The sequence below is a fragment of the Mobula hypostoma genome, chromosome 7 (assembly GCF_963921235.1).
Source record: "Mobula hypostoma chromosome 7, sMobHyp1.1, whole genome shotgun sequence".
NCBI classification, from domain to species: domain Eukaryota; kingdom Metazoa; phylum Chordata; class Chondrichthyes; order Myliobatiformes; family Myliobatidae; genus Mobula; species Mobula hypostoma.
The window spans coordinates 35,756,608-35,779,807 of NC_086103.1; the positions used below are offsets into that span (position 1 = coordinate 35,756,608).

Below are 23,200 nucleotides of genomic sequence, written 5' to 3' on the forward strand. Positions count from 1 at the left end.
CACTGGAGACAAACATAGTCTAGAGTAGCTGCAAGACCACTTTCATGTCTGGTCCAATTTGGGCTTCTTTCGGGAAACACCTATGAAAATAATGAAGAAGTTGGCCAAGTGGAGTGGTGATGCAATGGTTAATTTGCTGTTGTAGTATAAGTAGTTGTCAGGACTAATAATTCATAGGTTCAACCTCACCATAGCAGCTGTGGGAACCCATCTAGCTCAGAACAGGAAATCTGCTGTTCCTACCAGTCTACCATTTTTGTGACTCCAGACCTACAGAAATTTTTTTTTCTCTTAAATTGATGCATTTCTCCTTTTTTAAAAAAAAGCCACACTGATCAGTGAGCATTTAGGGTTGGGGAATAAGTGAAAGCCTTGCTAGTGACGTATACACTTTGAAAAAAAATGAACAGTTGTAAAGAGGATTCTAAAGAAAATGCAATTAGTTTTATGAAAAATAGCGATTTGACACGGACTAGATGGGCTGAATGGCCTGTTTCTGTATTTAACTTTTCTATGACACTATGCCATTTGTATTTTTACAATGCGCTTTCTCCCTAATATATTAAAGTATAATTTTTTTTCTCTACTAGGACCTAAACTCCTCCGAAGAAAGTAATAAAAAGAAATGGGATAACGAATGCATTTTAGAAGGCTCGAAATAAATAGCTGAATCGGCGGGAGAATTATTTTTGGTATCCCGGTTAAACGTTACAACTTTTCTTTGCTCGGCTAGTTTTGTTGATAACGAAACTACTCAACTGTACAGATGGCGACACAAAGCACTCCAACATCACCCACTGCACTACAGAGTATTATTTTAAAAAGTGGTGCAAATTGGAAAAAAAATACCCTGAAGATTGATTTCTCCATGCATACAATACCATTTCAGCAAATCATTAACAATATTTGTAACAAACAAACGTAGGTATTTTCTGCGGATGAGATGAAGCCAGATCTTTGCACACATGAAACACTCCCCAGAACAACCAAAACATTTTTTCAAAAAAATCTTTTAGCATGTGGGTTACCCGATGCGAAGTAGCCAATAATTACATTCGGTATAGAACAGGTCTGTCTGCAAAGGACCAATGAGCAAGGTCGTTTGGAGTTCCCCTGAAGCGGCGTCTCTAAGCCAGCCTCAGTCATATGACAGTGAAGCTCGGTGGAGTATCGCTTTGCAGCGGTTCTCACACCTACCAGGAAAATGCCACCGACTTTATTTCAGAAACTCTTCAACAAACGCAATGGCCTAACTTCCCCCACGAAAGGTTCGAATGAAGATAGTTCGTTCAGGTATGAGCTGGTGTTCTGTATATTCCTTTTCTTCTTTAAGGAAGAAATTGCACCAGAGTATCGATGGTTGAAGTGATACGACCAGTGACTGTAGCCCAGCCCTGGCAGATAGAATGTATCAAAATACGGAAGTGTATTCTAGTGCTGAATCGTTGCATTTTTATTTCTGAGTGTTTTGTTGTATTTAGTCCTTTAAGAGAATGCAATTATGTTAATTTTGAAACCTGATTTACTGGATGACTGCTGTTCTGTGTTTCGTTAGTCTGGGGAGGAGCTTTTTTTTGTCGGGTAAGAAACATTTACCAGTAGATGGGTGGACCTCCACGTGCTTGTGACAATTACTGTGATAAAGACTTGGCTGAAAATCAAATACTCAAAAAAAAACCCTTTGATTGTATCCACAGTTAAAATAAACGAGAAAACTAACCGACGAGAGGTTGAAACCGTGCTTTTGAACTTGATATTTAAAAGAAAATCACACTGCTGATCAAAAAATCATACTGCTGATTTCCGTGCTCTTGGGTTATGATTAATATTAGGATTGTTTCCTCCAAATATAACCGAAGGCTATCTTTTCCTAAATAACGAAGTTTTTATGTTTTAACATTTTCTGATAAACTTCCCCCCCTTCCCCCACCTGATCCAAAGATGCGCCACTTCAGCCATCACGAAGAAGATGAGTCCCGGATTAACTCTAATTTGTTTCCTCTTTTAAAACTGTTGCCCTGAAAGTAGATAATAAAAGGGGTCACAAGGTTTCTAATAAATGTATACATTCTTATGGGAACTAATACGCATTCTGGCAGATCACATACACAATAAACCTGTGTGTGATATAGTGAAGTGAAACGTTATAAACAGCACTCATCATTCGATTTTTATTAAATAGGGTATTGTTTCGTTGCATAGGGGAACTTAAAACAACCTATTAGAATAAATATAGGTGTGGCAAGAGTAGTACTAACTCCTTTCCAAAGTGCATTCTTTTTTATAGCAGTATGCAGAGAAGAATGGAAGCATATGAATTTTCTTCCTTGTGCCGATTTTAGTTCTGCCAATGGGAGTACTTCAATTTCTGATGTGTTTTGAAGTGGTCAATCACCACTAGTTGCTGGCCATTTAATGATTGTCACTGGATATGGGTGTTTTGATATCAGAATCTGTCAGTAGCAGGTATGGCAAAGTTGACATAGTAGAAGCTTTTTATAAGGCACTTGAAAGGAAAATTGTCAAACAAAATTTGTCAGCAAGTGACATGAACATGTAATCAAGAATTTATGGAGTTTTTGGAAGGAGCAAAAGAGAAGTTAGGGCACAGGATCTTGACAGCTGAAGCTAACAGTAATGAAGTCTAGATGATTTAGAGGCTAGAACTGGAGGAGAGCAAGTGTCTTTAAGACTTGTAGGATTGGAGATGAGGAAAGCTGGGAACATGGAAGGGTTTGAAAATAAAGATGAACATTTTAAAACTGAGACTTTCTCAAACAGGATTCAGTGTAGTTCAGTGAATACAGAGCTTATAATGAATGGCCCCAGGGTACAATCAGAAACAAAACTTGAATATCCAGAAGTACACAGAAGGTAGAGTATTCCTGGAGTGCATTGGAATAGACAGTTTGGAAGTGTATAGAGTGAAGATGATAGCTACGAGAATTTCAATAAACTAATGACTTAATTGTTTTTAGTGTTGCATGATTTCAAATATAATTAATGAAATATATGTTAATAATAAAATGCATCAGGATTGAACTTTCTCTCTGAAATGTTTCTAAACGTACTTGTTTAGTTGTATATTTACTTTGTACAGATGTATCATTGTGTATTGTACAAACAAGGACATTAATGTCACTGCCAATTTTTGTTAGATGGTCCTAGAGAGAGAGAGAGAGATTGTGATAAGTTGCTTATAATGCAGATCTTTATGTTAACCTTCATCCAAATAGGTGGACAACAGCAACTGATGCATAATATAATATCAAAGTTGCTGGTGAACGCAGCAGGCCAAGCAGCATCTATAGGAAGAGGCGCAGTCGACGTTTCAGGGTCTCGGCCTGAAACGTCGACTGCACCTCTTCCTATAGATGCTGCTTGGCCTGCTGCGTTCACCAGCAACTTTGATGTGTGTTGCTTGAATTTCCAGCATCTGCAGAATTCCTGTTGTTTGCATAATATAATATGTTAGAATAGCTAACGGATTCTATTTCTTTAAAATAATTTCAAATTAATGTCTCTTTAAACATTTTGATCCAACTATATTATCTTAGATATCTATAAAAGATTTTTATGAATGAAGAGGAAAACTTTCCTTTTCAGATTACTGTACAGATTACTGAAAACATTTGAAATTCATGTTCTCAGCTATGCTATAATTGCAGTATTATATATTATGTTATACATTTAATCTTGTATTATTTATATTATAATATTGTAAAATATACTAAATATTTCAAACAAATCTATCTGTCTCTGCCATTGCTTCTATGAACTGCTTAGAAAGAATGCAGGAAATCCAGTTCATTCTGTTTCTCTTGTGTAAATGGCCAGAATCTATTAATGTTAATTACTATTCACATTTAATCTGTTAATGTTTGCTGTTTCCTTAAATTTTTGAATAATATGACTGTCCTCTCAAATGAAAGGCAGTTAGATATCCAATAAATGGGCATCACTGCCAGACCGTGTAAAATCTTTGTTTGATGGAGATCACAGCTTTTTAAATAACATTTATTAGCCCCATCTTTCCCCTAGACCCCTCTTTACGGACAGTAGGAATAAGACGACTAAACCTTGTGTCAGTAGTAGAGACATCATTGGAGAAAATGTTGAGAGATAGAATTTGGGTAAATTAGGAAAGGCTGATCAGGAACAGTCAGTGTGGCTTTGTACGGATGAAAGCTTAACTCAGGAGTTTGAGATTTTTGAGGTGATACCTAAGAAGATTGAGGCAGTGTGATAGATGTTGTTTATATAAAATTTAGTAAGGTGTTTGACAAGATTGTGCATGAAAGTCTGGTCCAAAAAGTTAAGGCTCCTAAGAGCTCCAAGGTGAGATACATTAACTAATTGGCTTGGTGATAAGAGACAGGGTAGTCAACTCTTAAAGATCAAAAACAAATGGAGAAATTTGCCAGGATTCTCTTTGTTTATTTGGGACACTGTGCTTCTTAAATGGGACAGGCAACTTTCCAAACAGGTTCTGACTAGCATCAGTCATGCACTTGTGTCCCCATTAGACGCTACACCATGCTTAAAGTGAATAGTTTTAAATAGTGTCAGTTGTGTGTATTGGTGATTTTAAGTGATTTTTTTTGTCACTGATAGTTGGTAAGAAATAAGCAGTAAGATAATTCTGAGCTGTTTGGTTTGCTGTGATTTCAAGCATTCAGGCTTGGAGATGCCTGAAATGGCTGGAAGTGAAAATTAAACAATTCCACTCCTTCAACGAGTTAGGGACTTTGAAGAATTTGAAGGTATCAACAATCATCTTGAATGTTACAAAGAAAATGAAGATTTGGAGGATGCAATTATTGATAGCATTGTATGAAGGCAGTCCATTATCTGCACTGATTTTTGTTCATTGCGCACACTGGATGAATTCCTCTGTTGGTAACTGTTAGGAACTAATACACAGTTTTATAATACTATAGTACTACTGATATTGTTGTAGTTGTTCTGCATTTCATTTAAGTACATAATTTATTACTTAGTCTTTTTTTCTTTTTAACTACATAAAACTTTTAGCTAGCTGGGGCAGCTGCTTAATTGGGTGGTCCTGGTCCTGAAGTAATCAATTAACTGGAATCAATCATCAAATGCCTATCTATGCTAAACAACTCACATCAAATGCTGGAGGAACTCAAGATTTTGTGTTGCTCAACATTTCCAGCAACTGCAGTATTTGTTTCCTATCCACGCTAATCATTTTTCAGCACTTAAAGTCTGTAGCCTGTGCCTTGGTCATTCAGGTACTTGTCTGATTGATAAAATGTTGTGAGACTTCATCTCAACTTACTGCCCAAGCAGTGTGGGTTTAATTTCAGTCCCACTCTATGTGTGGAAGAATTCTTCCATAAATGACCTCAGCTTAAACCTATATTGTACATATGGTTTGGGGGTATGTTTCTTACTGTCTGCTACCTATGCCATCTATAATTTGTTTAGCTCCGTCACGTCTCTCCTTTGTTTCCTCCAAGACTAACTCGGTGTATCCATTCTCTCCTCATAACTTTATTGCTCTATCCCAGGCATGATTCTGGTCAATCTCTTCTGAAGAAGTGCAAGCATGTCCTTCCTTTACGATACTCCACCTTTGACTCAAACAATGGCCAGTAAAGTTGCACCTAAGTATCCTATGAAATGCCACTTTCAGGGATACTTGGACTTGTGCAGCAAAGCTCTGCTCTTCAATATTTCTGTGGATGCTAACATTCATTGTGAATGTCCTATCCTTAATGATCTTCCTAAAATGCATATTTTTTTTTAGCTGAATTAAGTTCCATCTGCCATTGTTGTGCTCATCAACTTGTATTGCCCTGTAGTCTTAGTTACCTTCTAAACTATTAACAATGCCCACAATTTTTACGTCATCTGTATGCTTACAAATCATGCTCTCTATGTTAACATCCAAATCATTAATGTTTATTATAAACAGTATAGCACTGATCGCTATGGTACATCACTAGTCACAGACTTCCAATTACAAAAAATGTCTTTGCCATTGTCCTTTGCTTCAATACCAAGCTAATTTTGGATCCAATTTGCTAACCTGCTCTGGATGCCATAGGCTCTGAGCCTTTTGGGTCATTGTCTTGTGCATCTTACTAATGGTCTTACCTCGTTTATCCGTGCTGCCTATCTTGAATACAGTTATCATGTTCGTTGCTGTCAAGTTATCTGATACATCAGTTATGGTCAGTAAAAAAAAATCTCTTAGTGCCCCAGCTATATCCTTCCTTGCCTCTCAAGGAGGGATCCATTTCATCAGGACTGGGAGATTTATCTACCTCTAAGCGTGCTAAGATATCTGCCACTTTTTCAATAGTATTTAAAGATAGAGTTTCACTGTCCACCTCCAACTATTTTGACTGCAGTGGAGAAATGGTCATGTAAGAACTTGCCAGCATCCTCCAACTCTGTGGGGGTGCAGATCACCTTCTTGGGCACTAGCTTTTTCCCAGCTATCACCATAGCCTTGAAAATTTCAAAATATTTATGAAATATTATTAATTTTGTCCATCATAATATTCATATCCCTCTTTTTTCCCTTATTTTTAAAGTGTCCCTCTCCTATAATTTCTGTACTCCTGTTGACCTCTCTTGCTTTCAGTTCTTTGTGTATCTGCCTTTTGCTTCTGGTTTTAGCTTTGTCCAATCCTCAGTATGCCTTGGCGTCCAGGATTCCTTGAACCTTTTGCTCTTATGGAAACATATTGTCCTTGGACTCTAAGTATTTAACTTTTCAATGGTTCCCACTTGGATGTAGCCTTACCTTCAAGTAGAGTTCTCAATCTACTTTTGCCAGGTCCTGTTTACAACATTGAAATTGGCCTTCTAGTTCACCATGCTAATTTCTGTGATTCATTTACAAGATGTTTATTGTAAAAGAGACTTGCATTATTTGACTTAAAGCTTGTTCACTTTTCTGAACCTTGGTATTAAAATCTGTTTTTATGAATGTGTGTAGTAGATGGAATTCTTCATTACCTATTTGGGTTAGAATTGCATGTATTTTAATAAACTGTGTCCTTTGCACTCAGCTGACATTTTTTTCCACTATGATTTTGTCCATTTAGAAGCACAAAATTGCATAATAATTACAAAAGAAATGCAAAGTGCAACATCAGCCATGACATGTGACTTTTTTGTCATTGGACTTGCTCACTTGAGAGGACCTGTGGAGAATCCTTCTCAAACTTATTTGCCTCAGAAATTCATCACCTCTCTGCATTTGTTACACGCTGGCATGCATGTTGTAATTCCAACCAATAGGTTCACTCTACCTCCAATTCCAATGCAAACTGGGAGTCAGTAAGACAAATTCATTAAGGGCATTACTTTCCCACTGTTAATAGTATCTACAGAAGGTCCTCTCTCAAGAAGACAATATCTATCATTGAAGATCCCCACCATCCCTGTGCCATCTTTTTGTAACTACCATCAGGCAGGAGAAACTGTGCAAAGTAAATTTATTATCAAAGTACATGTATCTCGCCATATACAACTCTGAGATTCATTACCCTGTGGGCATACTCAATAAATGCATAGATTAATAACTATAACAGAATTAGTGAAAGACCACACCAACTTGGGAACTTGGGTATTAAACCAGTTTGCAAAAAACAACAAGCTGCGCCAATACAAAAAGAAATAAATAATAATAAATAAGCAATAAATTTCAAGAACATGAGGAGAAGGGTCCTTGAAAGTGAGTCTGTAAGTTTTGTGAACATTTCAACGATGGGCAAGTGAAGTTACCCCCTTTTGGTTCAAGAGCTTGATGCTTGAGGGGTAATAACTGTTCCTGAACCTGGTGGTGTGAGTCCTGATGCTCTTTTACCACATCCTGTTGGCAGTAGTGAGAAGAGAGCAAGCATATCTTGGGTGGTGGGGGGGTGGGTTGGCAGATGATGGATGCTCCTTTCCTATGACAACGTTTCATGTAGATGTGATCACTGGTGGGAGGGGCTTTACCTGTGATGGACTGGGCTGTATCCATCAGACTTTAATTATACCAGCGCCAAAGAAGAACATGGTAACCTGACTCAATGATTATCACCCTGTAGCATTTCCATCCACAGTGATGTTGTATTTTGAGAGGTTGCTGATGAGATCTTAGATCTGTTGATGACAACTTAGATCTGCTCCAATTTGCCTACCAGAGCAACAGGTCCACAGTAGGTGCTATCTCATCGGCTCTTCACTCGACCCTGGATTATTTTGACGGCAAAGATGTATACATCAGGATGCCCTTTATTGACTAAAACTCACCATTTAATACCATCATCCACTCAAAACTAATCAATAAGCTCCAAGACCTTGACCTCAATGCGTCCTTGTGCATTTGGATCCTCTATCCTTATTTGCAGTCCCCAGTCAGTTTGGATTGGCAACAACATCGCCACAATCTCCATCAGCATAGATGCACTACAACGCTGTGTGCCTATTCCCCTACTCTACTTGCTTTACACTTATGACTGTGTGGCTAAGCACAGCTCATAAGAAATAGATGCAGGAGTCGGTCATCCGGCCCACCGAGCCTACTCCGCCATTCAATAAGATCATGGCTGATCTGACCATGGACTCATCTCCACCTACTTGCCTTTACCCCATAACCCTTAATTCCCGTACTATGCAAAAATCTATCTGACCTTGTCTTAAATATATTTACTGAGGTAGCCTCCACTGCTTCATTGGGCAGAGAATTCCACAGATTCACCACACTCTGAGAAAAGCAGTTCCTCTTCATCTCCATCCTAAATCTACTCCCCTGAATCTTGAGACTATGTCCCCTAGTTTTAGACTCACCTGTCAGTGGAAATAACGTGCCTGCCTCCATCTTATCTATCCCTTTCATGATTTTATATGTTTCTATAAGATCTCCTCGCATTCTTCTGAATTCCAGCAAGTACAGTCCCTGGCAACTCAATCTCTCCTCGTAGTCTAACCCCTTTATCTCTGGAATCAACCTGGTGAACCTCCTCTGCACTGCTTCCAAAGCCAATATATCCAATGGCATATTCAAGTTTGCTGTCGACACTACTGTCATAGGGCAAATCAAATGTGTGATGAATCAGCATGTAGGAGAGAGAATGAAAATCTGGCTGAGTGGTCTCATAACAATGTCATCAAGACCAAGGAGCTGATTATTGACTTCAGAAGAAGGAAAGCAGAGGTCCATTAGCCAGTCCTCATCGGAGCTTCAGAGGAGGAGAGGGTCAGCAACTTTAAATTCCTCGGTGTTATTATTTTAGAGGACCTTCCCTGGGCCCTGCACGTAAGTACAGTGAAGAGGGAAGCACAGCAGTGCCTCTACTTATGAGTTTGCGAGGATTCAGCATGACAACTAAAACTTTGACAAACTTCTATATATGTATAGTGGAGAGTATATTGACTGGCTGCATCACGGCCTGGTATGAAACACCAATGCCCTTAAATGGACCTGAAATCCCACACCACACCACCAGTTTCAAGAACAGCTACTTCCCTTCAACCACTTGGTTCTTGAGCCAACCGCCAAAACCCTAATCACTGTATTTTAGCTACACTGACTACAATGGACTTTTATTTTCCTCTGGTTTAAAAAAAACTGTATGATTTGTGTGTTTTGTGAACTTTTCATTGTACCTGTGCAAATATGTAGTTGTGGATATGACAAAAATTTGACTGTCATCACTCTGAAACTTCAGTCAACCTCATTTGCAATGGAATTGCATCCTGCCTATAAGCTTCCTGTTGGATTGGAATGGGAAACTGCAACCTGCATCAGTTCCACTGTAGATTCAAAGTTAGTTCAAGCTGAATCAAGGTGCAGTGTGCAGAAGACTTGAGAGAATGGGATTGTTTCAAGTTCAATGTAAATTTATTATCAAAGCATTATGTTGCCATAGACAACCCTGAGATTCATTTTCTTATGGGCAATCACAGCAAATACAAGAAACACGATGAAATCAATGGAAGACCACACCCAAAAGGATGGACAACAACCAATGTGCAAAAAACAAACTGCAAATATGAAAATATAGAAGAAAAAAAAAATAAACATGAGTAATAAATATTGAGAATATCAGATGAAGAGTCCTTGAAGGTGAGTCCAAAGGTTGTGGGAACAGTTCAGTAATGGGACACGTGAAGTTGAGTGTTGTTATCACCTTTGATTCAAGAGTTTGATCGTTGAGGTGTAATAACTCTTCCTGAACCTGGTGGTGAGGGTGCTTGGCTCCTGTACCTTCTTGCTGATGGCAGTAGTGAGAAAAGAGCATGTCCTGGAAGGTGGAGATCCGATGAATGCAGCTTTCCTGCGACAACACTCCATGTAGAGGTGCCCATAGTAGGAAGGGCTTTACCCATGATGGACTGGGCTGTATCCACTATTTCTTGTAGGCATTTCTGTGCACAGTCATTGGTGTTTCCATACAAGGCCATGATGCAACCAGTGAATATACTCTGCACATCACATCGATAGAAGCTTGTCAGAGTTTTAGATGACATGCAATGTCCCACTGTGAAGATTTATCACTGGCCAGTGATGACCAAAATACTGCAGATGGAAAGCAAAATTCCCAATTAGCTTGTCTTACAATGATTGTTGAAGACCACAATCTTTTAACCCCTGAGCAACGTTCATGCTGACATCTTGTAGGAGTTGTTATTAGTACATTGCCTCTACTTGGTCAAAGTCAGTTATTTTGATTACTGATCAGGTTTGTGAAGCATCCGATACTCCCCAAATTACATTTAATATAATGTGCAGAAATAACTGATATGGCCAAATCAATCTGTGTTGAGTCAGTAGTGAAGAAGGCGAATGCAATGTTGGCATTCATTTCTAGAGGAATAGAGTATAGGAGCAGGGTTGTGATGTTGAGGCTCTATAAGGCGCTGGTGAGACCTCACTTGGAGTACTGTGGGCAGTTTTGGTCTCCTTCTTTAAGAAAGGATGTGCTGACGTTGGAGAGGGTACAGAGAAGATTCACTAAAATGATTCCGGGAATGAGAGGGTTAACATATGAGGAACGTTTGTCCGCTCTTGGACTGTATTCCTTGGAGTTTAGAAGAATGAGGGGAGACCTCACAGAAACATTTCGGATGTTAAAAGGCATGGACAGAGTGGATGTGGCAAAGTTGTTTCCCATGATGGGGGAGTCTAGTACGAGAGGGCATGACTTAAGGATTGAAGGGCGCCCTTTCAGAACAGAAATACGAGGAAATTTTTTTAGTCAGAGGGTGGTGAATCTATGGAATTTGTTGCCACGGGCAGCAGTGGAGGCCAAGTCATTGGGTGTATTTAAGGCAGAGATTGATAGGTATCTGAGTAGCCAGGGCATCAAAGGTTATGGTGAGAAGGCAGGGGGGTGGGACTAAATAGGAGAAAATGGATCAGCTCATGATAAAATGGCGGAGCAGACTCGATGGGCCGAATGGCCTACTTCTGCTCCTTTGTCTTATGGTCTTATGGTCTTGATTATATTCACAATGCACTTATTTTGATAAAGTTTAGATCGGACCAAAAAGATGATGTGGAGAAAAGGCCAATTAATATACTGTAATATTGTTCCCATTATTCTTCCCAAAGTGATTTTACTTGACCTACAGAAGTAAAATACTGCAGATGCAAAGCAAAATTCTCAAAGTACTCAGCACATTATGCAGCATGTGTGACAAGAGAAACTGAATTATCAGAGTAATGACCTTTCCATAATACTAGATTAAGCCAGAGAAGAAAAAATCATCTGTAACTGTGAGGAAAGAACAATAAGGGAAGTCAGTGATTGATTGGAAGGTAGGAGAGATTAATCGACAAAAGTTCTGATTATATACCTGCCACCCCTTTTCCAGTTGTCAGAGAGCAAATGTTTCAGAACTTTAATGGGGGAATAAACTTTTTTTTTACACTTTACTTTGTAACCAAATCATATATAAACTGACAATACAAACATGATACTACAAATAATTAAATGCTACTCATCAAAGCTCTGCTAATTACTTCACTTTCTATTTAATAGACAAGTTTCATGAAAGAGAAGACATGATTGCCTTTACTAATTTGAGTGTTTTGAGTTCAAGTTTGTCATTTTAACCTGCTTTCAACCGAACCAAAAGGAGCAATGTTCTTTCGAACCAAGGTGCAGAACACAGTACATATAACTGACACAATAAGCAATATTACCATAAATAAATGTGCATTTATGACACAAGTTTAAAAAGTAAACGGTAAGATGCATTTGGCGCTTCATATGTGGTAAGACTTGGGTGGTGGCAGGGAGTTCCGCAATCTCGCGGCTTGGGGGAAGAAGCTGCTTCCATTCCTAACAGTCCTTGTCTGAATGCTACGGTACCTCCTGCCTGAGTAGGGGAGTCAAAGAGATTACTGCACAGATTGTGACAAGGGTGTAACTGCTGCAAATCTACAGAATATCAGTAAATAGAACATAGAAACATAGAAAATGGACAACACAATACAGGCCCTTTGGCCCACAAAGTTGTGCTGAACATCTCCCTACCTTAGAAATTACTAGACTTACCTATAGCCCTCTATTTTACTAAGCTCCATGTACCTATCTAAAAGTCTCTTAAAAGACCCTATCGTATCCGCCTCCACCACCGTTGCCGGCAGCCCATTCCACGCACTGACCACTCTCTGAGTAAAAAAACTTACCCCTGACATCTCCTCTGTACCTACTCCCCAGCACCTTAAACCTGTATCTTCTTGTGGCAACCATTTCAGCTCTGGGAAAAAGCCTCTGACTATCCACACAATCAATGCCTCTCATCATTTTTATACTTTATACTTTATTGTTGCCAAACAATTGATACTAGAACGTACAATCATCGCAGCGATATTTGATTCTGCGCTTCCTGCTCCCTGGATTACGAATCGATAGTAAATATTAAACATGTAAATTATAAATCATAAAGAATAGAAAAATGGAAGGTAAGGTAGTGCAAAAAAACCGAGAGGCAGGTCCGGATATTTGGAGGGTATGGCCCAGATCCGGGTCAGGATCCGTTCAGCAGTCTTATCACAGTTGGAAAGAAGCTGTTCCCAAATCTGGCCGTACGAGTCTTCAAGCTCCTGAGCCTTCTCCTGGAGGGAAGAGGGATGCAAAGTGTGTTGGCTGGGTGGGTTGTGTCCTTGATTCTTATACACCTCTATCAGGTCACCTCTCGTCCTCCGTCGCTCCGAGGAGAAAAGGCCAAGTTCACTCAAGCTATTCTCATAAGGCATACTCCCCAATCCAGGCAACATCCTTGTAAATCTCTGGACCCTTTCTATGGCTTCCACATCCTTCCTGTAGTGAGGTGACCAGAGCTGAGCACAGTACTCCAAGTGGGGTCTGACCAGGGTCCTATGTAGCTGCAACATTACCTCTCGGCTGCTAAATTCAATTCCACAACTGATGAAGGCCAATACACCCTATGCCTTCTTAACCACAGAGTCAACCTGCGCAGCTGCTTTGAGCGTCCTATGGACTCGGACCCCTGGGAAGCCTGATATTTTATTGAATGAATTTGGAAATTAAACTAATCCCATTTGCCATATTCATGAATACTGAAGTGTTCGCGTTCTCAGCTGTTTGGCAAGGTACCTGGGTCCAGTCGGAGGTGAGTAGGAACGTATGGCTTTCATCAGTATACCTAATAAATAGCAGCCGTTGGATTCCTGTAAATTTTGGAGACTAATCAGTTGATTTCACAAGTGTGGTAGGTTCCATATTTTAAAAAAAGTACAGCTATCTATTTAGGTTGAAGATTTGCTGATGAGGTTTGATGTCTTATTTCCTCTTTTTTTCATACTCTAACTAAATTGGAAGCACAATTACTTATAAAAGATAATTGGTTTATCCTGAATACTTTTATCTGAGGTTTTGTTACAATTTTACTTAAATGACAATGGAAGCGAAACTATATTTAGCAGTTCCTATCTGATTAGTTGAGTTTTATTAACAGCTATTTATAATATTCAATTTAAATTTTATTAATTCTTCCTTATTCTGTTACGCTAAAATCTAGCAGCTTTTTGCTTGTGCTGCAGTGGCTATATAGAAAAGTTGGATCGATGATGCAATCTAAACTGCTCTCCTTATCATAAGATTTCTCTTGCATGATCTAATTATGAAATCAGGAATTGATGCAAGTGCTGGTGTATTGCATTTTGTTTTCCTGCTAGTGTCACAGGTATTGTCACAAGTTTTAAGAGGCATGATTAATTCAGTGCAGAAGTACTTCCCCTAAGATCTTTGCAAATGAGAAGTATGCAGCAGTAGCTAGCAATACAGAGTCTGCAGGAAAGGCACTTCAAATGTCACTTCTGGTAATCCTGGGGTATACCAGGATTATTTGGGTTTAAATCTAATCAACATCTGACTGATTTTACACTCAGTGGCCACTTTATTAGGTATCTCCTGTACCTAATCTCCAGCTATGGGTAGATGGCCCCACTACCTTGTGGGCAGCCTTGGGAGAGACAACGGCTATGGGTGTATACCCATACAGAAAATCCGGAGTGGAGCCCCTAAGGCAGCTGGACGTTACTGAACATCCTGCCGGTAGCTCCTGCAGTCGAGCTTGGTGCCAAACATATTGCTTCACTTCCCTTTGGACTACACCGGTGAGGCCGAGAAGGGGATTTTGATGACTGGGTGTCCCAGGATCTCCATACTTCCTGTCCACGCTTGTGCCCTGGAGAGGTTACTCCTGTGCCACCATCCATTGTCCTTTGAGACAGACGGATGCCATCATAATGTACCTAATAAAGTAGCTACTGAGTGTATGTTCCTCATCCTCTGCTGCTATAGCCTATCTATTTCAAGGTTTAACGTCTTATGCATTCGGAGATGCTCTTCTGCACACCACTGTTGTAACGTGTGGTTATTTGAGTTACCATTGCCTTCCTGTCAGCTTGAACCAGTCTTGCCAATCTCCTCTGACCTCGCATTAACAAGGCTTTTCAGCCCACTGCACTGCCATTCACTGGATTTTTTTTTGTTTCTCATACCATTCTCTGTAAACTTAAGAGACTGTTGTGTGTGAAAACCCTAAGAGAACAGCAGTTCTGAGGTACTTGAGCCACACCATCCGGCACCAACAATCATTCCACGGTTTGTTACTTAGATTACGTTTCTTCCCCATTCTAATGTTTGGTCTGAACAACAACTGAACCTCATGACCATGTCTGCATGCTTTTAAGCATTGAGTAGCTGCCATATGATTGACTGATTAGATATTTGCATTAAATGAGCACCTAAAAGCGGTCACTATGATCAAGCTTGTATACGGTTTGAACTATGATACGCTTTAGCTCTGGATCAATTTAACTTTTTCTTGTCCTTCCCAGTTTTATGTATGTTTATATTTATAGATATTCTTGTTTGGAATGTTATAAGTTTGAGTAGGAAAGCAAAGGCAGATGGAATACAAAATGGGGGAATGTGGTATGAAGATATAACAAATATTAGAATGGTGAGTAAATACAATAAAACTGTGAGTTCAGCACTTCTGGAACTTTAGTGTTGGACTGGCAGATATTCCAGATTATTCAATATCATTGATACTGATACCCCAACATACTCTTAATTTATTTTTTCTTGAAGGCTATGCAGTAGAGTAATAAACTTTCCAGTGAATCACTGGAAACCAAATTAAGTTTCTAGAACATCTGGAATTCCATGTAACCTGATATTAGACAATAGAGGTTTGACTACATTAGTGTTCAAGTGGTGGTGTATATCTTGTGGATCAAGTGATTTGGAAGGCAAATGAAATGTTGCCGACGTAACATGAGGGACCAAAGAAGGGCAGTAGAAGACTGCATGCAGTTTTAGTATGATTTAAGGAAAGATATGCTTGACCTGGTTGAGTTAGTTGATTCCGAGTAGGGTGGGGTGAAAAGATTTGATAAATTCCGTGCATACTTAGGGTTTAGAAGAGTGAAGTGATATTGAGATACTTGAGGGGATAAATGATGAATGTTTTCCCTCATTGGATGATTGTTTGGAGTTGGCAATCATCATTTCTGGGGAAAAATGCACTTATTTAACATGCATTTGATAATTAAATTCTTCTTGGAGTGCTTTGAATATTTGGACAGTGTAGCTGGCTGGGTACTGAAGCCTGTGCCAACTAATTGGCTGGAGTATTCAAAGACATCTTCAACCTCTCACTGTTGTGGTCTGAGGTTCAAAGTTGAAGGCAAGATTATTATCAAAGTACATGTGTCTTTGCTCAGGCAGGAGTTAAATCTAGCTATTACCAACCTCTCAATGCATTTCATTCTGAGATTCACTTTCCTGCGGGCATTCACAGTAAATAGAAGAAACACAATGAAAAACCACCACCAACAGGACAATCAATGCAAAAGACAAAAAACTGTGTAAATACAAAAAGAAAAAATTGAAATAATAAGCTATAAGTACCAAGAGCATGAGATGAAGTCCTTGAAAGTGAGTCCATAGGTTGTGGGAACAGTTCAGTGATGAGGCGAGTGAAATTAAATAAAGTTGTCCCCTCTGGTTCAAGAGTCTGATGGTTGAGGGGTAATAACTCTTCATGAACCTAGTTGTGTGGGACCTAAAACTCCTGTATCACCTTCGTGGTGGCAGTATTGAGAAGAGAGCATGGCCTTGAAGGTGGGGATCCTTGATGATGGATGCTGCTTTCCTACGATAGCGCTCCATGTAGATGTACCCAATGGTGAGGAGGGCTTTACCCCTGATGGACTGGACTGCATTCAATACTTTTTGTAGACACTTCCATTCAAGGGCTTTGGTGTTTCCATACCTAGGCCGTGGTGCAACCAGTCAATATACTCTTCACTATGCATTTATAGAAGTTTGTCAAAGTTTTAGCTGAAGTGCTGAATATTTGCAAACTTCTAAGAAAATGAGGCACCACCATGCTTTCTTCGTAACACTTGCTTGTTCTCACCCTCGTCAAAAAGTCAGCAGTCATTCTAGTGCCCTGGATGAGCAGGATGAGATGCCCAGTGAGTGTAGCACTCACTTTGACCATAATGAAATGCATTGAGATGTTAGTTATGGCTAGAATTAACTCCTGCCTTTGCATGGATATGGATCCATTGCAATTCACCAATCGCTGCAACAGGTCTACAGCAGATGTAATCTCAGTAGTTCTCCGCTCTGGTTTGGAGAACCCAGACAACCGCATTAATTCAGTACTAATATCAAGTTTCAAAATATGGACTTCTGTACCTTCCTCTCCAACTGGATCCTTGACTTCCTTTGTGGGAGATCACAGTTAATGTGGATTAGTAGTAAAATCTCCTCCTCGCTGGCAATCAGTACAAGCACAGCTCAACACTATCAATAAAATCACCAATAATAAAGTGCTGTTGGTTGAATCTCAGATGGTGGTGAGGAAGTGATTGTGAACTTCCGGAAGGGGCAGTCAGGAGAGAAAACAAACAAACAAACAAGCGCGCGCACACACACACACACACACCCCCCCCCCCCCAGTAAGGGGTCAGCTGTGGAAAGAATGAGCAGCTTCAAGACCTCAGAGGATCTGTCCTGGGCCCAGCACATTGATGCAATCAATAAGAAGGCACTCTAGGGCTTTACTTCATTTGGAGTTTGAGGAGATTTGATATCTCTCGAAAGACTCTCCAATTCGTACAGATGTATGGTGGAGAGCATTATGACTGGTTGCATCATAACCTGGTATGGAGGCCCCAGTGTGCAGGATCAAAAAAGGCTGCAGGGGGTTGTAGATTCAGCCATCTCCATCATAGGCACAACCTTCCCCACTATCAAAGAATATCTAAAAGACGCAGTGCCGTATCAAGGACCTCATCATCCAGGACTAGCCCTCCTCTTATGACTCCCATCAGAGTGACATACAGGAACCTGAAAACCCACACTCAACAGTTTAGGAGTAGCTTCATCCCCTCTGCCATTAGATTACTGAATGGTCAATGAAAATGACCTCTTTATTCCTTTTTTTTGGTAAATTTATAGAATTTGGGGTCTTTATGCTGTACTGTAGCCACAAAACTGCGGTGGAGGCCAAGCCCATGGGTATCTTTAAAGTGGAAGTTGATAAATTCGTGATCGGTCAGGGCATCAGAGGAAATGGCAAGAAGGCAGGCGTGTGGGGTTGAGTGAGATTCAGGATCAGCCATGATGACATGACAGAACAGACTAGATGGGATGAAAGGCCTAATTCTGCTCCTATATCTTATAGTCTAAAACAGTAAATTTAATGTCATGTGGTAGTGATAATGTAATTCTAAATGAATCTCAATCTTGAGGGCTGTGGTTTCAGAGCCAATAAATGTATTCAAAGCTGGGTTTTTTTGTGGACTATAGTGGCATTGATGATAATGGAGATCAGTGAGGAAAATGAAGTTGAGGCCATTGATCTGATTAGCTACAATATTATTGAATGGCTGAGCAAGCTCAAGAGATGGATGGCTTTCTCCTTAATGTTTTTTCTACTTGCTTATGTTAGGACTTTTATTCACACAGAATCCTTTGCTTGACACCTGCAAGTAGCAGAAATGAATGCATAATTTTATTACAATACAGCACGCTTGGAGTCAACTATGATTCTTGTCAGCAGCATCAAGAATTTGTCTTCCTTTCAATAGGGAATGCAATAGTCATATCATTCACATGATACCAAAAGCACATTTTTACTTCCCATTTCCAAATATTCATGCTTCATCCTTCTGGTCACAAGATAAGTTGTAAAGTGATCATGCAGGATGCAATCTCTTTAGAAAATGCATTAGTCCAAAACAACAGGGTGATACAGACCAATCATAATTCCACTTTAAAGCATTTTGGGTAAAGTGTCATAATAATTTTGATTGTTGCAATATTTTCAATAATTTGCATTATTTCATGTTAGATTTCATAATCTGTCCTAAGTCTATGCGAGAATTCAAAGGTCTATGTTGTCACGTTCTTGATCATTGTACATTTGGCCAATTCTGTATTGAAGTCAGTTTTATTAAACTGCATGTACAAAATCAAAAGACAGAAAAGTGCCCTTTCACTTGGGACATTAATTCAGCTCAGTGAGAATCATGTGCTGTAATTATATTAATAATAACTAAAATGCCAAAAGTGCTGTGAGCACTTCAGCAGGTGAGCCAATATCTATAGAGAGGAACATGTGGAGTTAACATTTCAGATCAATGACTCAGTGACCCTCCAATTCTCCATGTGGAGTCCAGCTAAAATCACCAAACCTCACTGTAGTTGTGATTGCTCCCCATACAACATAGCTATGCCATTGTCATAACACAGGCAGATGTTCTTAGTGCAGGAAGGCACTCTGGTTGACTGTGATTACTATTTTGGAAATTTTCTTTTGTTCAATTTAGAACGATAGAAACTTCGGCAGTAATCTCCATGAGCTCTCCCATAGGCATTGTAAGCACAATTTTAGTTCACACCAAAAGATCAAGATTAGATTAGACGTTTGATAGCTATGAGTATGGTAATATTTACAATTCCGGCTTTACAATGGGTGGCGTTGACATACTTTGATTAGAGTTTCTCTTACAGTATGTGATCATATTCATGCAAAACAACTTAAAATATGACAGCACTTAAGGGCTCTCAAGACCCTTATGCAGACCCTTGTTCAACTGTTTAGAGTTTTGTTTGCTTTATCAATAATTTAATATTGAACTGCCACTTTTTTGCATTTAATTAGTACATCAATAAGGTTAATATTGAAAATCTTAACAGTTAGGTTTGTTTTTTTTAAGCAATAATTCTGATCCCATGGCTAAGAAAATACATATTAGTTGCAGTTTTATCAATATATTGTGATACATTTTCCAATATATCATGATCAGGCATTCTACTGTAATATTTTTGGGGGTTAGGGTGGGGTTGACAGGTTTATTATTGGCAGATAACATCAATTTACAAAATAAATGTTATTGTAAGTTCACATACCTTTTGTTTTATCTACTTATTTCATACCATGATGGAAGGATACGTGCATCATTTGTATGATAGGTCATTGTACAAGTTCTAGAAAGTGGGGGGAGTATCATGTGTTTGTTGTGCAACCTATTTGTAGGTTGTTATTATTCCCTTAAAACTGAAAAAGAGAATATTAGATGAATTCAAGATGGTCTTTTGTGACAAATTTGGGTTACTAAAGTTTTATTCCACTCTTTATTATGCAAGCAATTGAAATTATTTAAGACAATACTTTCAAATGCATATTTTGAAGTACTTTTGATAAATATTGCATGTATCAGGAAGTAATTTGGATCTCTGAAGACAGCAAGATAGGGTGTAGAATGGGAATATGGAATGTAGGATGTGGTTGACCATAAGTTTGGTATTGAATGTCAGAAAGGACTTGAAAAGCCAAATTGTCTATACTTCCACTGATGATTCTTAATCTTGTTTGTATTTGCATAAAAACCCATTGTTATTAGCCTAATCACAAAAAAAGAAAATCTATAAACAACAGGAATTCTGCAGATGCTGGAAATTCAAGCAACACACATCAAAGTTGCTGGTGAACGCAGCAGGCCAGGCAGCATCTGTAGGAAGAGGTGCAGTCGATGTTTCAGGCTGAGACCCTTCGTCAGGACTAACTGGCGAACGTCGACTGCACCTCTTCCTACAGATGCTGCCTGGCCTGCTGCGTTCACCAGCAACTTTGATGTGTGTTAAAAGATAATCTGTAGTAACCTCAAGGGACACAAGGTGAATGGAGAAAGATAACTAGTGATTAGTACAATGCTGCTTCAGTGGCTCCTATTGGGTAAGATTCATTTAGATAGTGGTAGGAGAATAATATCAAATGGCTTCTTCATATGTTAGAAATAGGTGAAATCTAGAAAAAACAGGAAAAATAATTTTATGGAAACTATTTTAGGTACTCAATTCATTGTTTAAAATTGTGTTTTTTATAGAGAAGAAACTTCGCCTTCCTGCATTCTTTCCTGAGGTCTGTTACACCAATATGGTTGAGGAGGCTTTTGTCCCTCTCTTAACATACAAAAAGAAAATCCACAGCAGCAATTAAGATTATCTGTGGAGAGGAAAGATAGTACTTTGAGTCAATGTCTTTGCATCTGAATGAGAAAAGGGGTAAAGTATGGGAAGAAGAGAGAACAAAGAACTGTGAGTGATGAGGGGGGTAGGAGGAGAAATGACAAGAGGTGATGGAGTTAGATGAAATAGAATGGTAAAGACATCAGTGAGGAATAGAAAATAAGGAAGAAGGTGTAAACAGGAAATGGATAAATACTTTAAAAGACAGCTGTTCAGCACCACATCTGCTCTCAATATTGTTTCAAAACTGGTACAAAAGGCGCACACCATAGAAAAAACAGATGTTGGTAAAAAACCAAGTTCTTGTTAAAACAATACATCTTCTTTTTGCATTTAATATATGTGAACACTAAAAATGGCCCTGAAAGCCCAAATGGATTTCTTTTAACCTATTGATACAACTCTTCACTGGTAATGTAAATTCAAGATGACACTGTCATTAATTTTCTTTAATGTTGTATAGAACTTTCAAAGTGCTATGAAAAGAGGATTTTCATAGCAGTCATGGAGTCCATTCTCATGTACGGATGCGAGACATGGACACTCACCAAGACTATGCGAAAGTCTCTAGATGGTTGCTATACACGAATGCTCCAGATGGCTCTTGACATGAGTTGGCAGCAGCACATGATGAACGTTGAGCTGTATGACAACCTACCAATGCTCACCACTAAAATCGAGGCGGGAAGACTGCAACTAGCGGGGCACTGTCTACACCACCCCGAGCTACCTGCCAGCCTAGTCATCATATGGGAGCCCAAGCACGGGAGGATGAACCCTGGACACCCTCCCAAGACTATGGTCAACATGCTCCTAGAAGACAGCGGTGCGGCTAATGTAGATGAACGGAACACACTGATGAGGGAGAGGGAGAAGTGGAGAGTCCGTCATCGTGTCCGACGCCGGCCCCCTAGGCCTGAGTCGACATAGTAGTGATAGTAGTTCAGGGTGCTGACATAGATTTATGACCAGCCTTATACTTGTCTGTGGGATGAGTTGGTTGGTGTTGGTGAAAAAGAGCAGAAATGCAGGTAGTAATTGATGAAAGAAGATGAAGATTTTGTGGAAATAATTAAGGCAGAGCTTGAATTAGTCCATAGTGACTAGTTTTGATTTGAGATTTGTAGAGACTGGAGTGCTTTTATTTGGAAAAACAAATACTCAATTTTGACAAACACTTTTTTAAAAAAAAGTCAGAAAATGTTGACAAACTATACCAAACGTAAAAACTGAGAAATTTGAGCTCTTAATTATAAAATGTCACTCATTGGCAATTTGCCAATCTGCTAACTTGAACAAAGCCTTTTGAGGTTTACCAATGAGAGCTGGCGTGAATTAGGTATTTCCTGCTTTCACCTCTCCTTCCATTCCTCAGTATTCTTTAAATGAGATTTTATTAGTTGGTGATAACTAGCTAATGTTGGTGTATTGTGCTATGGTCCCCATTTTAATTCTCTAATGAGATATGGAGAACGTGATTTTATATAATTAAGTGGGAAATGCTAACCTGCAAATTCTGTCCTGTGTCTTTACCTGGATTTTAATTAAAAAATTATTTTAAAATAATACAAAAAATCATGCCAAAAGATGCATTAAAAATAAGGAAGAATATTTAAATTGAGCTGTAAACAATGCATCTTATTGCAATCAAAAGTTCGGGACTTGTATCCTTGTTTTTTTTTCATAGCTGGTTTCTATCTTGTGACATTGAGTCACAACACATGAGCAGAGTCACATGAGCTGGATAGACACAACACACCTTAATTACAATGCAGTTAGGAATGCATTTTCAAAGAATTTTCACTATAGGCTAGTCTTTTACTGCTGTCATAATGGGTGTGATGAATTCTGAAAAATGCAAATTAGTGATCATTCTGCAATTTCTTTGGCAAATACAAAAAGCTATATATGTATAACCATGTATTCTTATTGTCATAATCTAACTGTGCTTTGTATATTGTTGTATATTCTGCATCTAAGTATATGGTTCAAATACTTTTAACCATATACTTTGTGCAGTGTGAAATCAACTGTAATGCCATTGCTTTTAACATGTCTATCAGTTTAAAAGTCTTCAGGCCTCTTTTTAAAATACTGTTTGTTTTAATTAATCAGTAGGGCTATTCAGCACATTTTTGGGT

The 23,200-nt window shown here is 39.0% G+C and overlaps 1 protein-coding gene across 2 annotated transcripts in view; it reads left to right on the forward strand.

Moving 5' to 3' along the window:
• Positions 1–1,136: 1,136 nt before the first annotated feature.
• fnip1 (folliculin interacting protein 1) overlaps positions 1,137–23,200 on the forward strand; it is a 96,845-nt gene continuing 74,781 nt past the window's right edge. For both annotated transcript variants that reach the window (XM_063053263.1, XM_063053265.1), the window contains exon 1: positions 1,137–1,293. In XM_063053263.1, coding sequence (XP_062909333.1) covers positions 1,205–1,293 — 89 coding nt within the window. In that variant the 5' untranslated portion in view covers positions 1,137–1,204. The remainder of the gene's footprint in view (positions 1,294–23,200) is intronic.